The sequence below is a fragment of the Triturus cristatus genome, chromosome 3_1 (genome assembly GCF_964204655.1).
Source record: "Triturus cristatus chromosome 3_1, aTriCri1.1, whole genome shotgun sequence".
NCBI classification, from domain to species: Eukaryota; Metazoa; Chordata; class Amphibia; order Caudata; family Salamandridae; genus Triturus; species Triturus cristatus.
This window is the reverse complement of record NC_140583.1, coordinates 1,057,185,987-1,057,207,940: the sequence shown is the minus strand read 5'-3', so window position 1 is coordinate 1,057,207,940 and position 21,954 is coordinate 1,057,185,987. Positions and strand designations below refer to the sequence as shown.

Below are 21,954 nucleotides of genomic sequence, written 5' to 3'. Positions count from 1 at the left end.
TTGGTCTCGGCCTGGGTAGGACCTAGGCCGGGGGACATCATCCTTGATAGACTCCTGGTACGTGCTCCCCTGTCATGCACTTAAGGCTTTTGGAGCTCCCCTACGGGTGTGGGGCTTTTACAATAGGCACCACCCGCGAGCCTTGAGATCTGGGTCTGCTGCCCTGGCATTGGAGTACCGGAGGGTGACGCCCCGGTTGGGAGATTCTCCAGCGGTAACCACGGTCCTGTTGGCATTGTACCTCACCTGGGCAGGGGTTCTTCGTCGTGCTGTATGCCCCAGTATTAGTCGTGGGGTGCCCCCAGCTTGTCTGAGCCTCCGTCCTCGCCCTTGCTGGGGCCCAACTCCTGCCCCTCCGGCGGTCCACCCATTGTCCTGAGGCTAGTCAGTGACCTGTGGGGGCAGCGGATCTTGACCTTTCCGACACTCTGTAGGGGGTGTCTAGGCGGACCCTGCACGTGGGATCACGGCTGCGACCCCTATGCCTTCCCTCGGCCTCTTTACCAGTGGCGCTAGCATGGCCAACATGCGGAAGAAAGGATACCGTTCTTTAAAAGACATGCTCACCAAAAGGGCAGCTGCTGGAGGTGGGAGAAGCCCTACCCCGTCCCCTCAGACGCAGTCCCCTCGACAGGAAGAGGGGGAGGTGCCCATCACCAGGGCATTCCTTGAGTCACTTTTTAACACCCTCCGGCAGCTGAAAGCAGCTCGAGCCCAACTGGCTAGCCTGGATTTGAATAGGGCGGAATATGCCGCTCTACGACTCAAACACTCATACTACGTCAGGGGGACAAGACGGGGAGGCTTCTTGCGAGCAAACTCCGAGCTAGGGCTCAGCGGTCTAAAATCGAGGCCCTTCGCACTCTGGCCGGTGAGCGGGTTGAAAGCAATGAACAAATCGCGGATACTCTCCGTGCATTCTACGCCACTCTGTATAGTAGGGACTTCCAGTCGATGGCTCGGGGGAAGCGTACCTCAACCAGGCAGCGGTAACTGCTTTAAACCCGTCTGGCGCTGCAGCGTTAGATGCGCCAATCAGGGTCGAGGAAGTCATTAGTGCGATCTCTTGCCTCAAACCCCTGAAGTGCCCGGGGCCGGATGGGTTTTCGGCGGGTTTTACAAAGCCTTCTGCCAGCCTATAGCCCCGATTTTAACTTGCTTGTGTAACTCCTTCGAGGGCCCAGGTTCTATCCCGATGGATATGCTGGAAGCAGATATCGTGCTGATCCCCAAACCGGGGAAGGACCCCACTCAGTGCGCGGCATACCGCCCCATCTCCCTACTTAACCTCGAACTAAAGTTGTTCACTGGCATCTTGGCTGCTCGCATGGGCCCCCGCTTGCAGGGCATTATTGAACCCGATCACTCTGGGTTTATACCCAATAGACAAAGCAGTGATAACACCAAGCGGTTGATGCATTTAATAGACAAAGCCCATTATATGGGGCTGGACGCTCTGTTGCTTTCAGTCGACGCTGAGAAAGCGTTTGACAGGGTGGATTGGGGCTTCTTAGTTCAGACGCTACAGCGCTTCGGCATAGGGGACCGTTTTAGGGCCTGGGTTGCGAGCTGCTACGACTGACCCACTGCGACGATTCGGGTAAATGGAATTAGTTCGCAGCCATTCGATATCAGACGGGGCACAAGACAGGGGTGTCCTCTTTCACCTCTGCTCTTTGCGCTATATATCGTGCCCCCAGCGCGACCGATTAGGGACAACCCCAACATCTCGGGTATTCCCTTGGGGGGGGGGGTGGGGGGGGGGGGAGCGTCACATCGTCCGTTTATATGCCGATTATATTTTGGCGACCCGTGAAACTCCCAACCGATCGGTCCCAGCGTTTTTACAGGAGTTAACTGATTTTGGCAAGGTATCAGGTTTTAAAGACAATGTGGGGAAATCAATGTGGGTGCCGCTGGGTCGAGAGCAACTTTCCAGAACTCGGGGGCGTGCGACCGCAATCTGAGCTCCCCTACCTGGGGATCATTCTAACCCCATCCACGGATCAGACAATAGCTCGAAATTATTCCCATCTCCACTCACTAATCACACGCTATCTTCGCAAATGGCGGTCCCATCCTCTGTCGCTGTTGGGCCGCGTAGCCGCGGTTAAAATGTCCATTTTGACTAAAATATTATACATTTTTCAGACCATCCCGGTGGGACTTCCTATGCGCTACATCCACTCACTCCAACGGGAGCTACACCATTTTATCTGGGCAGGGAAATGCCCACGAGTGCGTCGAGAGATTGCCTACCGATCTCCAGATGACGGGGACTGGGGATTCCCCACCTACCGACTTACTACAGGGCGGCGCAACTCCAATATCTCGTTGAATGGAGTAGGCCTAAACAAGAGAAACGATGGCTATTTGAAGACAGGGCGATGGCTGGTCTTTCCTTGTGGAAGGTACCATTCCTGAAGCCTTCGGATAGACCGACATATCTTAACAAATCTCCTATCACTCGATCGGTGGTGCGGGTTTGGGACGTGGTGGCGACCCAGCACCATCTCACCTCCTTCCCATCGCCACTTACGCCCCTATTCGATAACCCAGTCTTTCCTCCCGGCCTTGATGCACAGGCATTCCCAGAGTGGCGGGCTTCAGCCTGTAAGTCTGCTGGGCATCTATTTGATATCGACGGCTTCCTCCCATTTGCTGAGCTGACTGGCTGGCACGGCATTAAACATCCCAAACGCTTCCAATATTTCCAACTCCGCCATTGGTTAATGCACCCTGACACGCGGCCTCTGGGTAGCAGACATCTCACGACCTATGAGAAATGGCTTTTATCGAAGCACTCTGCCCGCCACTTGATATCTGAACTTTATGGTCTGTTACGTCCGCCGGCCCTCCTGGAGCGCTCTTCTGGGCAGCGCCGATGGGAGACAGAGCTAGGTAGGAGTCTTTCCTCGAAGTAATGGCAACAGATCTACTATAGAGCTAATCATACTGCCAGAAACACAGCGAGTAGGGAAGCAGAGGTTAAAGTTGTCCTTTACTGGTACCTAACCCCGGCCCGCCTTAATAAAATTAACGCAGACCCACCTGTTGGAGGGGTTGCGATGAGGGCACATTGACGCACATCCTCTGGGACTGTAGTGAGGTGACGGGGTACTGGACAGCAGTCCTTAATGATATAGATACTTACTTTGAAACTGAAATACCCCGCTTCCCTGCCTACACTCTGTCAGGGCTGCCTAATGCCATTACTTTTCCACTGAAATCTATTCGGGGGAAACAAATGGGGTTAGCACTTGGCACAGCACTACACCACATATTAGCGCTCTGGGGTACGCAAACTCGCCCGTCCCATACTGGGTGGTTACACACATTGTGGTACATTATCGGGATGGAACGCATACACGCTACCCTATCTCATTCTTCAGATTCCTTCCGCACTATCTGGCGTCCTATCCTGGCTCTGCTGGCGCATGAATTTAACGAAGTTACATGACCCAGATACCTCCGCCTGCTTAGACTTACCGACGCCCCACAATCTAGGGATACAGCTTAGGGGCTGCCTCACCTCTGCACTTCCATAGCGCAGCTACACACGTGTATCTCAGGGGGGGGGGGGGGGGGTTAAAGAGGGAGGGAAGGGGGAAATGGTGGGTGGGTCGTGACGGGGGGCTGAACTAGATACTGCTTGTTATTAGTATACTGTCTGTAGCCGCCTTTGGCGCTATAAACCAGGATATGCTGCCTCAGCTATGTATTGGGGTTTGTTAGGCCGAGGGCGGGCAGTGCAGGGTCTGTTCCACTGTTATCCCACCTGCTTGAAATTAATAAAGTTATTTTAAAAAAAAGATTAAACATTAAAAAATGACCTTTTCTGACCATCTGCAGAAAGTTCAATAGGTCCGAGGTCATCATTTTTCATCAGAAAATTGATTTTTTGGGACTGTCAAAAAAATTATTCAAATTGTCAATTGGAATGTGCCTCATGTTGAATAACCACTTTTTAAAGCCTCACAGTGACCAAAATTGTCATTTTTAAACACTTTTCCTGCTACTCAGAAGCTTCTATTTCAACAAATTTCAGGCAGGAAAATGACTCTAAACACGCTTATATTAGTTCCAATAGTGATAATTCTCATGCAATGGTCATTTACAGTCAAAAGATTAAACATTAAAAAATGACCATTTCTGACCATCTGGAGAAAGTTCGACAGGTCCGGGGTCATCTTTTTTCATCAGAAAATTGATTTTTTTGGACCGTAGAAAAAATGATTCAAATTGTCAATCGGATTGTCCCGCATGTTGAATAACCACTTTTTAAAGCCTCACAGTGACCAAAATTATATTTTTACAGACTTTTCCTCCTATTCAAAATCTTCTATTTCGACCAATTACGGGCCGGAAAATGACTCAAATCACACTTATTTTAGTTCCAAAAGGGATAATTCACTTGCAATAGTCATTTATAGTCAAAACATTAAATATTCCCATTTCTGACCATCTGGAGAAAGTTCGACAGGTCATTCTTTATCAGAAAATTTATTTTTTTGGACTGTAGAAAACAATTATTTAAAATGTCAATTGGATTGTCCCGCATGTTGAATAACCACTTTTTAAAGCCTCACAGTGACCAAAATTGCCATTTTTACAGACTTTTCCTCCTACTCAGAAGCTTCTATTTCGACCAATTTCGGGCAGGAAAATGACTCTAAACACACGTATTTTAGTTCCAATAGTGTTCATTCACATACAATAGTCATTTACAGTCAAAAGATTAAACTTTAAAATATTTCCATTTCTGACCATCTGGAGAAGGTTCGACAGGTCCGGGGGTCATTGTTTTTTCATCACAAAATTGGAACATAACCTTTCACCTAGTCTATGTTCCACATTTAGTAGGATAAATACGACACTTGTGATAAATGTGCGACCCATGGGCGTAATTGACATAGGTGGGACTGACGTTGCAGTAGGCACTTTTGCTTCAGATCCCAGCATTAAAAGGTATAAAAGGAAAGCCCACGGGGTTCTTGTCGGACTACCTCCCTGTCTGTCTGTAGGTGACAGACTATGAGGGTTTTCCCCAAGAGCTCTTGATATCATTAAGATATATTTATTTTTCATTTACTTGTTATGTGTATATTATAATATATATTTTCTATATATTTTCATATCTGCTGCATTATTTTTAAACTGATGCTCTCTTATTTTTAGGATTCAAAATTTACATTGCAATTGTATGGCTGTTTTCTCTTATGTTCACATGTGTGTATTTTCAGCATTTTAAACTAAATGTGTTTTGCATTCTGAGAACATTTCCCTTGACCTAAATTATGTTTTTCATATTGCATCTACAAATGGTTTTAATCTGCACACCTTATGTAGCACTTCTAAGTGTCTTTCTTCTAACTATTTCAAAGCCTTCTGAGTCCTATTGAAAGTCATATAAAAGTGCCTTCTGATAAGTGTGGCTCTCTGTGAATGTGAGGTCACTTTATTTTGTATTTTAATGCCTTTTTGTAGAAGCTGCGCCTTCTAAATACATTTGTTAAACCTGTTGGCTTAGTTTCCATGACTCACACATTTGTTTCCTTCAATTTAGTATGAGCATTTCTGTGCACCCCACCTCAAGTTAAGTTGCTCCTAGAACGCTCCCCCGAACAGAAAGCTCAGTGAAACCCAGAAGAAAGCAAGCTACAGACAGACTGTCTAATACGGTCAGAGCAGAGGTTAGTCAGATGCAGTTTGATTTGATGAACAAATAAAAACAGACACTAGAAGAAACAATGCTAGTAGTAGTACTTAGTAACAGTGGAGCAATAAACAAGAATTTAGATGCAGATAGATTGAAGAGGATTTGGGAATAGTTAAAATTAGGAAATGGAAATAATAGAGTGGTAAAAGTTAGGAAAATATTAATATATTACAATACCAGGAGGACTTACTGGGGTCAGCAGCAGAGCCATCTGAGGCTGCTTCATGCTGTTCCTGGGAGGCCCCTCCAGCTCCCGCCGTACTGCCAGCTGCCCCAGTCTTCTTCTTGTCCCTGGGTGCTGATCATGTAACAAGACAAAAAATGATTTGTGTTAAATATAATTGCCCTAAAAAATTTTTTAGATAGGAAACGGCAATTGCAATAAGATTGACCTATGCTAAATCAATCAGATCAACTTATTCGACTATTAGTAGTCGACTATTGCAGTCGAGTACCATACGATCACTATTATTCCACAGTTCAATCCCGATTCCTGAATCCTAAACATGCCTAGCCTGCCTACTCCTGACTTTGGAATGAATCGCAAAAAAATGTATTTGCATTTTGCTTCTAAGTTTAGATCTCATTCCCAATCATCTCTCAGACAGTCTCAGTCTCAATTCCAACAACCCCCTTTGACGGACCAATTACTAAGTCTGCATTTATGCTTCCTAATGCATAGATGGACGCATGCATAATTGCAGCATAAAGCAAATAGGTTGGTTCAGTTGCTATTATTCACTCACTATAACTACAAAAAGTTCTACTAGGAGTAGGACTTAAGTCATGTGAGAGCATGAGGACGCCTCACTCACGAGTCACAAAGCAGGCCGCTCAATTAGCAAACAATACTAACTAATACCACTATCTTAGTGACAGGAGGAGACAGGGCAGCCTGACAGGACAGAGGAAAGGACTGGAGTCTTTCCTATGTGGATTAAATACCTACCTAACAAATTTTCTAACCTCTCTTACATAACCAGCCCAAGTTTTAACCCCTTCGCCGCGGCAGGAATTCCGCCGCGGCGCTGGGGGGGGGTGGGGGGTACGTTGGGGGCAGCGCGGTGCTCGTGACGGAACCGCTCCGTCACGAGCCACGGTTGAGCTGTGCTCATGACGGAGTGGTTCCGTCACGTCTCCGCCCACTGCGCTAATCGCCCGCACAGGCGGGGAATTAGCGCCGCGTGGGCGGAGCGGCCGCCAACGGCCGTAGCATGACGGAACCACTCCGTCATGAGCACAGCGCAACCGTGGCTCATGACGGAGTGGTTCCGTTAAACAAGTACGATGATTAGTTAGTAGCGGCCGAGCAACTGTCTGGAAGTAGCAATCACATAATATAAAATGTTTGAACATAGGTTACCGTTCCCTGCATGTAAGCACTGCAGCAGCAGGTTAGGTTTTTGCGAAAAAAATAATATTCGCAATCGCAATAAATAAAAGTCATAACAGAAGAACACGAAATAGTAATATTAAATAGCTACTCACCAAGCCCCAGGTCTTCAACACCTAGCAGGTCCAGCAGGTCTTGCTCCCGGTACAGAATATCCAACCACTGGTGCATCAATTGATTGTGTGTGCGCCAGACCCCAGAGCAGCGAAACACTGCCCGACGCACCCTTGCCCACCGCCGGTGATGCTCCCGGAGCCTGTACCCAGACCCAGGCCTGCCGCCTGCTGCCAGGGTTAAGGGGAGGCGGCGCTGGATGAATAAACACAGTGCGGCCACCTCTGCCTCACTAAGTAAGGCCCGTGCCTGCAGCCCATGTGGGCACCACTTTCCGCAAGGAAGGCAGTCGCGGCTCTCACTCCGAACCCTCCCAGTCTTCTTCCACTGGCCCTTTGCCATGGTTCTGGGTAGGCGGGGGCAGAAAAGAAAAGGTAGAAACTAAGAAAGTAAGTAAAAGAAATTAATAAAGCAAGTAATAGAAAAAGAGTGAAAAAAACAAAAGTAAAAAAACGGAAATTATACAATCAGGAATAGAGGGTTAGATAATACATTAAAAAAAGAGCAAAAAAAGTTTAGAGAAGCAAAGGATTGAAAAGATATGGGGAGGATAAAAAACAGGCCCAGAACCATAGCAAAAAGTGAAAAAGAAGATGACCGCGCCAATTGGCGACCGCGTAGTGAAGTTCAGGCGATATTTCACCCCAAGCACGCAAGAAGCATCCCCAATCATGTAATACGCGTTCCCAAATGGGAAAAATGCATAGCGAACGGACGGGATCAAGCAACTCCGCGCGCTCAAGGAAATTTGCGTAGCTCACGGAGGAATTCTGCAGCTTCGCAGAATTCTGCGAAGCGCGACTATGCCAACTTCGCCCAGGGTTGGGCTGTACAAAAAATGATTCAAAATTTCAATTTGATCATGCCTCATGTTGAATAACCACTTTTTAAAGCCTCACAGTGGCCAAAATTGTCATTTTTACAGACTATACATCCTACTCAGAAGATTCTATTTTGATTGATTGATTGATTGGAGTACTTATAGAGCGCAACTATCACCCTACGGGCATCTTGGCGCTTGCATTGGGAACCCGTCCTGGTTTTTCCCTGTAAGATAACCCGTACTGGGCATCCCCAAGGTGAAAGCCAGGCATCCCGCCGCGGGGGGCCGTTGTGGAGATTAAGCAGGCTTGTTGCCCAGAGCTGCATAGTGTGAACTCATGCTTAGAGTGGGCACCGAAACGAGAATTATCGAGTCCGTGGACAATTGGGTTCTGGACCCTGCCGCGTCGGGAATCGAACCCAGGTCCCGGGCCTGATCTCTGCTTCAGGGTATGCCTCCTCTAACCAGTGAGCTACACTTCTCCACCTTTTGACTGATTTCGGGCAGGAAAATGACAACACTTATTTTAGTGCAAAATGTGATAATTCTCATTTACAGTCAAAACATGAAACATTAAAAAAATCACCATTACTGACCATCTGGAGAAAGTTCGGCAGGTCCAGGGTCATCGTTTTTCATCAAGAACTTGATTTTTGGACTGCACAAAAAATGATACAAAATGTCAATTGGATTATACCATATGTTGAATTACCACTTTTTAAAGCCTCACAGTGCCAAAAATTTTCATTTTTACAGACTATACATCCTACTCAGAAGATTCAATTTTGACAGATTTCGGACAGAAAACTGACTCTAAACACAATTATTTTAATTGCAAAAGTGATAATTCACATTCATCAGTCATTTACAGTCAAAATATAAAACATTCAAAAATCACCATTACTGACCATGTGGCGAAAGTAAGACAGGTCCGGGGTGCTTTGTTTTTCATCAGAAAATTGATTTTTTAGACTGTACAAAAAATGATTGAAAATGTCAAGTGGATCATGTCATGTTGAAAAACCACTATTTGTAGCCTCACAGTGACCAAAATTGCCATTTTTACAGACTTTTCCTTCTACTCAGAAGCTTGTATTTTGACCAATTTCGGGCAGGAAAATGCCTCTCAACACACTTATTTTAATTCAAAAAGTGATAATTCACATGCAATAGTCATTTACAGTCAAATGATTAAACATTAAAATATTACCATTTCTGACCATCTGGAGAATGTTCGACAGGTCTGGGGTCATCGTTGTTTCATCAGAAAATTGTTTTTTTGGACTGAGGAAAAAATGATTCAAATTGCCAATTGGATTGTGCCTCATGTTAAATAACCACTTTTTAAAGCCTCACAGTGACTAAAATTGCCATTTTTACAGACTTTTCCTCCTACTCCAAATGATCTATTTCAACTAATTTCGGGCAGGAAAATGACTCTAAACACACTCAAAGATTAAACATTAAAAAATGACCATTTCTGGCCATTTGGAGAAAGTTCAACACGTCCAAGGTCATCGTTTTTCATCAGAAAATAGATTTTATGGACTGTAGAAAAAATGATTCAAAATGTCAATTGGATTGTGCCTTATGTTGAATAACCACTTTTTAAAGCCTCACAGTGACAGAAATTGCTATTTTTACAGACTTTTCCTCCTACTCAGAAGCTTCTATTCAACTAATTTCAGGAAGGAAAATGACTCTAAACACACTTATTTTAGTTCCCAAAGTGATAATTCACATGCAATAGCCATTTACAGTCAAACGATTAAACATTAAAATATTACCATTTATGACCATCTGGAGATAGTTCAACAGGTCCGGATTCATCGTTTTTCATCAGAAAATAGATTTTTTCGACTGTCGAAAAAATGATTCACATTGTCAATTGGATTGTGCCTCATGTTGAATAACCACTTTTTAAAGCCTCACAGTGACAAAAATTGCCAATTTTACAAACTTTTCCTCCTACTCAGAAGCTTCTCTTTTGACCAATTTTGGAAGGAAAATGACTCTAAACACACTTTTTTTAGTTCCAAAGGTGATAATTCACATGAATTAAAATGAATTAAAAACAAATTTTATTGCAATTTTCAGAATATATGTTATTTAATGAATAAAATATTTATAAATAAACAGTAAAAAACTGTAGAAAATCAGTACAAAAATAGGTATAACTACTGTCACATTAAAAATTAAACAAATTAGCATTTAAAAAACCTTTGAAATTCAGTGATGTCATCAGTGATGTCATCAGTGATGTCACTGACCATGTCATGAATGATGCAATATGTGACATCATCAGCAGTGCATTGCAGGCGTGCGAGTTATAGTTAGCAGAACTAACTATAACGGAGGAATTTCTATGGTTTAGTACAAGTTAAATGGCCAGCTAACAATAACACCCCTGAAACCTATGTTTTTTTCTGTGAATTTCTAAGGTTTTTTAAATGTTAATTTCTAACTATAACGTCTCTGAAACCTATGGTTTTTTCAGTGAATTTCAAAGCTTTTTTAAATGCTAATTTCTAACTAAAACGTCTCTGAAACCTATGGTTTTTTCAGTGAATTTCTAAGGTTTTTTAAATGCAAATTTTCAAGTGTGACAGTAGTTATACCTATTTTTTTGTACTGATTTTCTACAGTTTTTTTAACTGTTAATTTATAAATATTTTATTCATTAAATAACATTATATATTTTTCTGAAACTTGCAAAAAAAAATGTGTTTAATTCAAACTGAAATATTGATTACTTTTTTTGCCTTCATTTTTTATTTTAATATATTTATATTTTCTTTTTAAAAAATAATTTCGGAGTCGCGCACTCAAAGCGTGCACATCACGATAGGTGCGCGGATTCTAGCCGCCATTTTAGAAAAGTTGTGTAGGATCCACGTACGGTGTGCGACGGCTGCGTGTTTTTCAGTTACATTATATTCACTTAATATTACGTCATGTGCGCGATTGGTATGCGACCAGACCGCCACTACTGCTCCCGCGCATTTGCGACACATGCGCATTACGGTACGAGATGCTTGCGCGGTGGCTGGTCCCGTGTGACGTCATATACGTGCTGGGGCACGCTGGGTGCGCGACTCCCGGAAAAAAATGTTATGTTCCAAAATGATATGTATGTCTCTTTAATATACATATTAGGGCAAGAGATTATCTAAGATATTCATAAAAATAATACATTTGTACTTATAATAAACGTATATTATTTTTAAATATATTTTCGCGAAGTCGGGTGCATGCATCGTGAGTACAGAGAACCAGGTCAGCAGAACTGCTGTAGAGCCAGAGAAACCAGGTCAGCAGAGCCATTGTAGAGCCAGAGAACCAGGTCAGCAAAGCTGCTCTAGAGCCTAAGAAGCAGGTCAGCAAGGCTGCTCTGGAACCAGAGACCCAGGTTAGCAGAGCTGCTCTAGAGCCAGAGACCCAGGTCAGCAGAGCTGCTCTAGAGGCCGAGAATCAGGTCAGCAGAACTGCTTTAGAGCCAAAGAACCAGGTCAGCAAAGCTGCTCTAGAGCCATAGAACCAGGTCAGCAGAGCTGCTTTAGAGGGAGAAAACCAGGTCAGCAGAGCTGCTTTACAGCCAGAGAACCAGGTCAGCAAAGCTGCTCTAGAGCCATAGAACCAGGTCAGCAGAGCCGCTTTAGAGCCTTAGAACCAGGTCAGCAGAGCCGCTCTAGAGGCAGAGAACCAGGTCAGCAGAGCTGATTTCGAGAGAGACAACCAGGTCAGCAGAGCTGCTTTAGAGCCAGAGAACCAGGTCAGCAGAGCTGCTCTAGAGCCAGAGAACCAGGTCAGCAGAGCTGCTTTAGAGCCAGAGAACCAGGTCAGCAGAGCTGCTTTAGAGCCAGAGAACCAGGTCAGCAGAGCTGCTCTAGAGCCTAAGAACAAACCAAAATGTGTGAAAAAAGTGATTTTTGTCAGCTAAAATTGAGGTTTGCAGGGGATTCTGGGTAAGGAAACGTTGGGGGATCCGCGCAAGCCATACCTCCCTGGAAGTCCCCGGATGTCTAGTTTGCAGAAATGTATGGGTTTGGTAGGTTTCCCAAGATGGCCGCTGAGAACCGGGCCAAAATCCCAGGTGACACCCCTTGCAAAACCAGATTGTTTAGACATAATTAATTGTTTGTTTCTACAGCGTGAGAATTTTGGAACAATTTTGCAATGAAAATGTGACAGACATTTTGAGGTTTGCAGGACATTGGGGATAAAAAAAACGTTTTGAATTCACAAGATAGACATCACCATGAACTCCCATGGGTTTACGACAATATCTACAGTTGGTGGGTTATTCTTACATGGAAAGTACACCTTGGCAGAGAAACTAAAGACAAGGATTCCTGCACAACCATCTATTCCTCAAACACACACACATACTGGTTGGATTTGGCATAAGGGCGAGTCATGGTTCAGTGTATTAAATTTTATTAACAAGAGATTTCCCAAAAATGAAATGCACTGTCAATAATTAAATGCGCAAAAAACCAAACCAATGACTCGCAGCTCATGAGCTGTAAAGCCACGTCAAGGTACCAACCACTTTACAGGCCATTCACACACCTTTCATACGTGATACACACAAGACCATTCGCACAACTAGGCATAAAAGCAACACATTACAAAATTCACAAAAAGGGACAAGGTACACCCTGCTTCAGAAAGACAAATATTACTGCACAGCCATCTAATCCTCAAGCACACACACATACTGGTTGGATTTGGCACGAGGGTGAGTGATGGTTCAGTATATACAATTGTATTAGCAAGTGATTTCACAAAAATGAAATGCACTGTTAATAATTGAAAGGGCGAGAAACTGAACCATTGACTCACAGCTCGTGAGCTGTAAAGCCACGACAAGGCACCAACCTCTTTACAGGCCATTCATACACCTTTCATACGTGTGAGACATACAAAACCATTTACACCGCCAGCCGCGGGCCCATCACATAACAAAACTCACACCAGCACACAGCGCCATTCAAGGGCCCATCACTTTCACACGCCCACATTCCTGACACAGCAACTACACAAGCTGATGGATTGCGTGGAGTGGCACTCAGCTAGCAGTGTGTGTAGTGACCAGCAGCAAGTCACTACTCACACACAGCCAGCCGAGCGCCAGTCCACGCACACCGCTAGCCGAGCGCCAGTCCACGCACACCGCTAGCCAAACACCAGTCCACGCACACCGCTAGCCAAGTGCCAGTCCAGGCCCACCGCCAGCCAATCGCCAGTCCAGGCACACTGGCAGCCAATCGCCATCCACGCACACCGCCAGCCAAGCTCCAGTCCACGGACACCACCAGCCAAGCGCCAGTCCACGCACACCACCAGCCAAGCGCCAGTCAACGCACACCTCCAGTCCACGCACACCGCCAGCCAAGTAACAGTCCACACACACCGCCAGCCAAGCACCATTCCACGCACATCGCCAACCAAGTGCCAGTCCACACACACCAACAGCCAAGTGCCAGTCCACACACACCAACAGCCAAGTGCCAGCCTACACACACCGCCATCACATTTAGGATTTTTTTAGACAAAAATAAAAACACAAACAAATCGCAAATAGATACAAATCTACAAACACAAAATCAGAAACTAAATACATTGCACTAACGCCAACCTTGAAACAGAATCAAATTTTCCAAAGAATACAGACCAGGCAGTTCACTTTACAAATCATGAATGCTCCCAAAAATTATTTTGCGTGTGGTACGCTCTAAAACAAGCAGGGACACACAGCCCAGGTTTAGAAGGACAATCGAGGCAGTACATATGAATCTCCTTCCGCGTACCTCTTCGCCAACAGACTCTACATCTCCTACTGGGAAAATCTTTTGAGGGTGTGGGAGGAATGTGATCAGGAAAGTGGCGATCTCTCAATCTAGCAACATCCTCCACCACTCCAACTCTAGGAACACTTGCCTGTTCCACTACAACAAGGCTGCCTATTACAGACTCCTGAAACTTAGCAAAAATCATCTTTGACTCAGGGCAAGAATTCTGGAACACAACAAAAGCATTAAAGGTTGCCAAGTGGAAAAGATGGATAGCCAACTTCTTGTACCAAATGTAAGCCTTACGAAGAGCAGCGTAAGGTTCCAACCTCTGATCTACTCTGTCAACACCACCCATGTGCCTATTATAGTCTAAAATGCACACAGGTTTGCGCGCTTCAGCGACCTGACCCCAAACAGTCACGGGTGCAGTGCTTTCATCATGGATGGTAGTCAGCATGTAGACATCTCTCCTGTCTGAAATCTTCACAGCAAGAAGCTCCTCGCAACACAACGCACTGCACTGTCCCTGCACAAGCTTTTGACAAACAAGTTATTTCGGGAAACCTTTACGGTTAGAGCGGATTGTGCCACAAGCAACAGTGTCCACTTTGGCCAATTCCCTGAACAACCACACACCAGTGTAGAAGTTATCTACATATAAATGGTGGCCTTTGTTAAAAAATCCTCTACCAAGTTCCCAAACAATTTTCTCAGTCACTCCAAAAGTGGACGGACAACCAGGGGGGTTAATCCTGGATTCCTTACCGGTGTACACCCTAAAATTAGAGACATATCCAGTCCTACTGTCACACAGCATATACAGCTTAATTCCATAGCGTGCCCTCTTACTAGGAATGAATTGCCTAAAAACCAAGTGGCCCTTGAACAACACCAAAGACTCATCCACTGCAATTTCTTTCCCAGGAGCATAGATCTCAGAAAATCGATCAACAAAGTGATCAAGGACAGGCCTAATCTTAAAAAGACGGTCACACTCAGGGTGATCTCGTGGCAACGCTAAACCATTATCAACAAAATGCATCATCCGAAGCAGAAGCAAATACCTGTCACGACTCATGACTGCCGGAAAACTAGCAGTTGCCATCAAGGGACTAGTAGACCAATATGAAGACATTGATGGCTTCCTTAGCAAGCCCATCAAAAAAGTTAAACCCAAGAACTTCTTCATCTCTGCAAGATTTGTGGGAGTCCACCGGGTAGCTCTAGAGTGTGGCTTAAGACTGGCACTGTTGTCCCTCAAAACCTGTTCGTCATACAAATTAGTCTGCTCAACAATCTCTGCAAAAAACACATCGTCCATAAACAACTGAAAAAAAATTTCTCGGAAAAATGTTTTCAGTATTCACTCTACACCCTGGAACACCAGTAAAGTCAGGCAATGCCGGCTGCACCATGCCAGGGGCAACCCAGAGGTCATCACTTTCAAAGGGAAGCCTTGCAGCCCCAGCCTACAGCCCAGATGCCTCTTGCCGCACTACACCAACGGGAAGCCTTGCAGCCGCAGGCTGCAGCCCAGAAGCCTCTTGCCGCACTACACCAACGGGAAGCCTTGCAGCCCCAGGCTGCAGCCCAGATACCTCTTGCCGCACTATCGGCACATCAGTCTCCTCCTCTAACACAGGCACTTCATCCGCACTAAGAGTATCTTCATCTTCCGATGACTCCATATGGAGAGAAAACTCACTGCCAGAATCATCCCCTGCCTCCTCTGCCTCAGATGCATTGTCAGTCTCTGAACCATGGTCAGAGGAAGACTCAAAAAGCAAACCAACAACCTGCTGAGCAGTAATCCTGCGGCTAGCCATTATACTTACTAAGATAGAAGACTGCACAAACAAGTCAACAACAACCAACAATGTGCAAACCAAGTAAGTAAAGAAATGTGTACCTTTATCACAAAGATCTGATGTCATGCGGAAGCGTGGGGGGGGGCTCGGGGGTGGCGATGCCATCCCCCTCTGTGGGGGAAAGATCGATGCCCCAGGGGGGAGCGCCAGCGCTTCCCCCAGGGGCTGTGCTCATGACGGAGCGGTTCCGTCATAAGCACAGCCCAACTGATGCTCATGACGGAACCGCTCCGTCATGAGCATCGAAGGGGTTAATTCCTGCAATCATTACTATATACAAAACAGTACAAAAGTCGAAGAAGTGCTGTGTGCAAAACAGGCAAAAAGCAGCATAAAAAATATGTATGATTGGAATTAGGTGGTAATCAAAATATATCTTTATCCTGTTGCAGGGATTCTGCTTATACACAGAACTATGCGTAGAACCCCAGGACCTCAGTGAGTTGTGGTGTACCAGAAACTCACCTCAGAACCCAGAACCCAGTATCCGGCTAGCATAAGTGTCCCATTCGTTATCCGAGATTTAGCTCGGCGGTCCCAATGAAAAGACAACCCAGAACAAGCGACTCAGTACATACTCAGGAATGGTGGGAATCGGAAATACCTGTTCGTATATTATTCTCACATCAGTCCACAACAAGAATCAACCGAGACACGGTGAAAATAAAAAGAGTTTATTTTTATAGACCACGTGTCCTAAGATGCAGTACTTTGGCTATTACAAGCAGACAAATGATTAAAATCAAAACCATCAACATAGTTACAATTCCATAGAATATAAAAGGGGTGATCATGTTATGACAGTGGATACTACCACTTTCCCTTTACTAAGAAGCTAATATTATTATTAGACTAACAGAAGGTCTCTTAGGCTTGAATAGGGGACCCCATACCTCAAAGATCAGCTTAGTGAAATCACATCACAGGAGCATCAGGAGTCTTCTCGCAGGAAGGCTCGTCTTCGGTCTGAATAATAAACATGATGTCCGTGATATTAAAAGCACCAACTTTCAGGTATGTGCAGCTGCTCGTGTGTTATGACTAAATAGTGGGTCGATCAACCTAGAGTGAAAAACATGCATTGTCTAACAACTCAGACTGTTTGTCACATCGTGTGCAGACCAAGGTCGCTTCGCAGAGCTCGGGATGGTAACAACAGATTGCTCTCGTGTGAGGCAAAACTCGAGTCAGCAGTTCGTTTAAGCAATAACATGTGAACGCAGTGTCGTGTGCAAAAGCAACAAGATGGCTTTCTAACTTCTGACGTGGTTATGCTAACTTAACAATGTATGTACGTATTAAGGGAGTCCTTACTACATGCCCCCTTGATCGAAGCACTACTTAGTATGCAAGAAAAGAGAGAACGCAGAGTTCAAGCGCGACAGAGCAGAACAAGGCGTATCCAATTTAAAAAACATTGATCAGTTCAGGCAAAGTCCGAACAGGAAAAAACCAAAAATGGAAAGAAAAAACAAAAAACCTCAAACGTGCCGTGGGGGGTGAAAAAATGAAAAAACGCCGCACCGGGCAGAAGTGCAGACGTACAGGGACAGTTCAAGACACGTGAGGAAAACACAGCGGACGATAGTTCACTCAATCCATGAAAGTATATGCAGCATATGTGGCCACTGCTTCCAGCAGAAAATCATTGGCACGGCCACTGAAGGTTTCAGCCATCCAGTTAAGTAAAGAAAAGGAACATACGTGTTCTTCTATTAGCGGAGCCTCTAGCACCATCAGAGGGCAACCAGCGTGTACTTCCAAGTAACTCATATTCAAGAAGTCATATGCCGCTCTCACGACGTCCCAATTACCCAGGATACCATGCGCCGCACCGCAGGCCATAATCCGAACACCAGAACAGGCAGACTCGTGAGACACTAAGGGCCTCATCAGTCGATCAAAATCCGGGTCCGGAGACACCATGTTGGTTAAGCACAAATCCATAGGCCATTCAAAGGGACAATCTAGGCAGTGGAAGACAGGTTGCACGCAGGTGAAGTAGGAATACCGGAAGGATAATCCATATGCCAGGCTCAAAGTCGCCAACGGCAGGACACCATAGTAATCAAGCATCCTGTCACGAAGAAGCTGCAGACGGGACAGGCTGTCGTGTGGCACAGAAAGAGCAGCCATTCCGCAAGATGAAAAGTAAAAGTAGCACACCTGCCACTAGAGCCAGAATTAACGGGACACCTCCAAAGACGCTGGAGAAAATAGAATGCAAAATGCCGGAATCACACCAAAAATAGTTTGGAAAGAGGTCACGAGGCCCGAGCCCACAAGTTTAAAAAAATGAGCCAGGCCAGTCGTGGACGAGGCATTGAAAATTGTTTGGATCAAAGCTCCAAAATGCAGGGGGAGGTCAGTATTCAAAAGCGCCTGTACCTCGGTGCGCGTATTTGCTACGTGAAGGACAAATGTTTCCCGGGAGGAAGTCAATGGCACCTCCTTTTGGGACAATAGCGCTCTTATTCTGCTCATCTTGTTGAACTCTGCTTTCAAGGTTGGAATCGAAGGCCAGATGGAAGCATCCAGCCTCCCATGCGGGGGTGGAAACAGGACGTTATTGCAGCAGACAACCCTCTGTGTTACAGTTACTATATACGGGATCCCTACTAACATCCCGCAGCAAGCTTCATTGTTTAAAATTAAATAACTACCGTTTGCAAGCAGCGTGAAAGATGGCGTAATCACTGGTACCGGGATACCTTTGAGGACGCAGGCTAAATTCGGAGCGTGTACATTACAAGCACCGTGCAATTGAATGTGCCTACAGACAACAGAATGATCAGGTGACGTTGTACATTCTTCACCCTTCAGATAAACCTCAGTACCGCCCCTCGTACATCTATACGTAAAGGGGAGGGACCAGACTTCATGTATGAAAGCGGTACCCAGCTGTTCATATCTACCCAGAGCATAGTGTTTCATACAAGAGGTAAACTTAAAAAGTGCAAACGGTAGAGTTATCAATCCGTGTAAGAGCCACACAGCGGAGTCGACCTCCGCTACAGAGAAAGGTAACGGCTCCAATTTCTCAATATGGAGCAAGGAATATGTAGCATCCTTCATGGACATGAACTGCTGTTTGTCAGTAAGGTTAAAGGGAAGAAATAACGATGTTGTATTCAGATAGTCCCAAGGGACCTTCCCTGCCTTCAATGTTTGTAATGTCCATGCAAACTGCATAACAGAACGCAACTGGTTCTGACCATGATACAACACAGACATATCATCCTGCACAATATCCACAATTGAAGAAACAATATTATCTAATGTATAAATGCGAGAAGAAAGAGTGTTAATGCTGTTATCAATAACTGCTAATACTTTTTCCATATTAGCCTGATCAATAGATCTCAATCTTGAAGCTGCCTCAATTTGCGACAGTTTCCATACTTCGTTGTAAATAGCATACGCCCATCTCTTGGATCTGCCACTCACAGGACCTTTAACAAAATCATTCAAATCCATTTTGTCATGTAACTTTGATAAATGAACTTTGACAGATGCCAAGGTGGAATGTCGCAGCCAGGACTGACATAATTTCCCTACAGAGTATGTAGTTACTGTATGTGACGACTCAAACCGGGGGTCCACGCGATCTTGAGTATACCCCGGTTTCAGTCCTAGAAAACGACGTTGACAGGTATCAGAACTGCTTTGCCAAATTAACCATCCCTCACTATTAAATTTTGAAATATTGAAAGATGAATTAAAAACTAATAACTGCAAAGCAGGAAGGGACAGATCTGTGTGATTATTCCAATTTGGGTAAGCACCCAGATCCGGCACAGAAGGCGAAGTTAGTTTTTTAGAAGTGGCCAATCCGAAACAGGTGGTTTGGAAGATGGTTGCATTTAAAAACAACATATGATTTGGTACTAGACAGGCACGGTGTAAAGCTTCAGTTCCCTGAACCTGCCACGGTTTGGAACCCCAAACCGACTTAAGATCAATAGTAGCCTTCCATAGATCATAACCTTTGATTGACAACTCATCCATAAAGGACTTAGAATATAGCAATTTGGTGTGTGTCAGTCTAACCTTGGAGGCAGACTCAGGCTTAACTTTAAAATAAAAGGATGCCGGGGCTGAAACACCGAAATCAGTAAAATAAGTAAACTTATCAACTAATGTATGTGAACTGCCAAACGAGGGGGTGGGACAATGTTCCCACTGGGTAAAATTTACAAAATTTCTAAACGAATTCGATTTATGCAGGAAGTGATTGCCATAATGTTGAAAACAATACTGTTCCGCATAATTAGCCGCATTTTCATATAAATCCTCAGCATCAAAGGCGGCATAATATTTCAAATCTGAAAACAGTGCTTCAATGGCGTGTACATCCCAATCATCAGAACGTATGTTCTGTTTAACTACATCACCCATAGAAACACGAAACACATTAGGCACATTAATGACCTCTGTAGGCCCATGAATTTGAAATTTAACTGCATCCCATGCGATGCCATCCATGACGGGCCAGGCAGTAATATTCACAAAAGTCTGGTCCCTTTTCATGATGTGGGATGAGGAGTGGGGGGCCAAAGTTCCATTGATAAGTCTAATTGTCGATCTCTCTTTGAGATAATGGCCATCCACCAAACGGAAGAAAACTACAACAAATCCAATGGACATAAACAAAAAAATACCAAAAAGCATCAACCAGATGTATGTCCAAGGGGCTATCAAAAAATGTTTCTTAAACCAGCTCACAAAAACAGCAATGTTTGATGGGGGAGTTGAGGGCAAAAAGTTAGTGTCAAAGGAAAAACGGGACTGGCCAAGTGCTGTAGATTGTAAAACAGGCGAAGGTCCACGTGTAGGATAAGCATACTCAGTCTCTTCGGGCAAACCACCAGCAGGTGGTATCAGCAAGGGATCAGTAACTGAATGCATCTCGATGGCAACATCAGACAAGGTGTTAGAAGCAGGAACCAACATTGAATGTCTTTGCATCGTCTGGCATGAAACTGCCGGAGTCATACTAAGAAGGATCGGCCACTCGCTGAAGTTTGACATTGTCAATAGAGATGTACCTGTTTTCTTTGCGACCAGGAAGTGGAGGTAAAATGACTGTTCTTGTACCCTGCACTCCAAGCACTGGAACTGGTGCACGATAAGAGGGGCCGAACTCCTTCTTGTTCTCCACCTTCTCACGGACCAGATCTCCAACTTGGGGTAGCCAGCCGACTACCGGAATCTGAACCTCAGTTTCAGACGTGGAGGGCAAATGTTCTTTCGAAAGAGAGTCTCTGGCTTCTTGTAGAGTCTGCAAAACAGCACAGTGATCATCTACGTCAAAGGGTGCGGTCGACGCCGCAATGTCTAGACCATCAAGGTCTGGAACAAACATTCTGATTCCGAAGAGCATCATGTACGGGGTCCGCCCACCCAGAGACCTTCTAGGGAGATTATTTAGTGCACGTTGGACGTTATACAAATGGGCTAGCCAGTTCCGGCCCGTGCCTAAAACACGTGCTGTCAATGATTGCTTTAAGTCACGGTTCATTCGCTCCACCACACTATTACCCTCAGGTCGGTAGGGAGACGAAAATTTGACAAGGACCCCCAAATTTTTCATAGCCTCCTTGTAAGCCTTAGAGGCGAACGCAGGGCCCTGATCAGAATGGAAGGTACCACACGCAAAAGTTCCCACAAAGACACGCAAATCCCTGATGACAGTCCGCGAGTCAGCACTCCTTTGTGGCCATACCCATAGAAAACGTGTGCACGAATCCACTGCAACCAAGATGTACTTGTACGCAGTATCAGAAGAAAAAGGACCGCAGTGATCTAAATAAACACAACCAAATGGCTTATTAGAAATGTACAGCTGTGTCTGTGGTGGGCGCGCAACAGTAGAAGGTTTAATCTGTTGGCAAATGTCACAATCAAGAACATAAGCGCGCGCTTGTTTATATAAACCAAACCACCAGTAACGTTGTTGTAGCAGAGATATTGTAGCCGACACACCGGCGTGGGCTGACGCCAACCCCTCGTGCGCAGCCAAGATCAGTGCTGGTCTGCAGTCCGCGTTGGGAATAATTCTATCACCAACGTCGTTAATCCTCACTAATGGGACGTTATCAGGACTTAAATGATAAATATACCGAGAGGGAAAACCCTTCGGGTAATCTCCTCCCTTCTCTGTAGCAGCAATAGCTGCCAAGATGTCATCATCAATCTTACTTTTGGATCTTGTAACTGCTGTCACTAAGTATGTAGCC

The 21,954-nt window shown here is 45.0% G+C and overlaps 1 protein-coding gene across 1 annotated transcript in view; it reads right to left on the bottom strand.

Annotated features, from left to right (window-relative positions):
- Nucleotides 1-21,954, bottom strand: part of LOC146861504 (uncharacterized) — a 105,081-nt gene that overhangs the window by 41,274 nt on the left and 41,853 nt on the right. The window contains exons 3-4 of the mRNA XM_085646247.1: nucleotides 8,646-8,707; nucleotides 5,910-6,017 (exon numbers count right to left, since the gene is read on the bottom strand). Of these exons, the coding sequence (XP_085502373.1) occupies nucleotides 5,910-6,017; nucleotides 8,646-8,707 (170 nt within the window). The remainder of the gene's footprint in view (nucleotides 1-5,909; nucleotides 6,018-8,645; nucleotides 8,708-21,954) is intronic.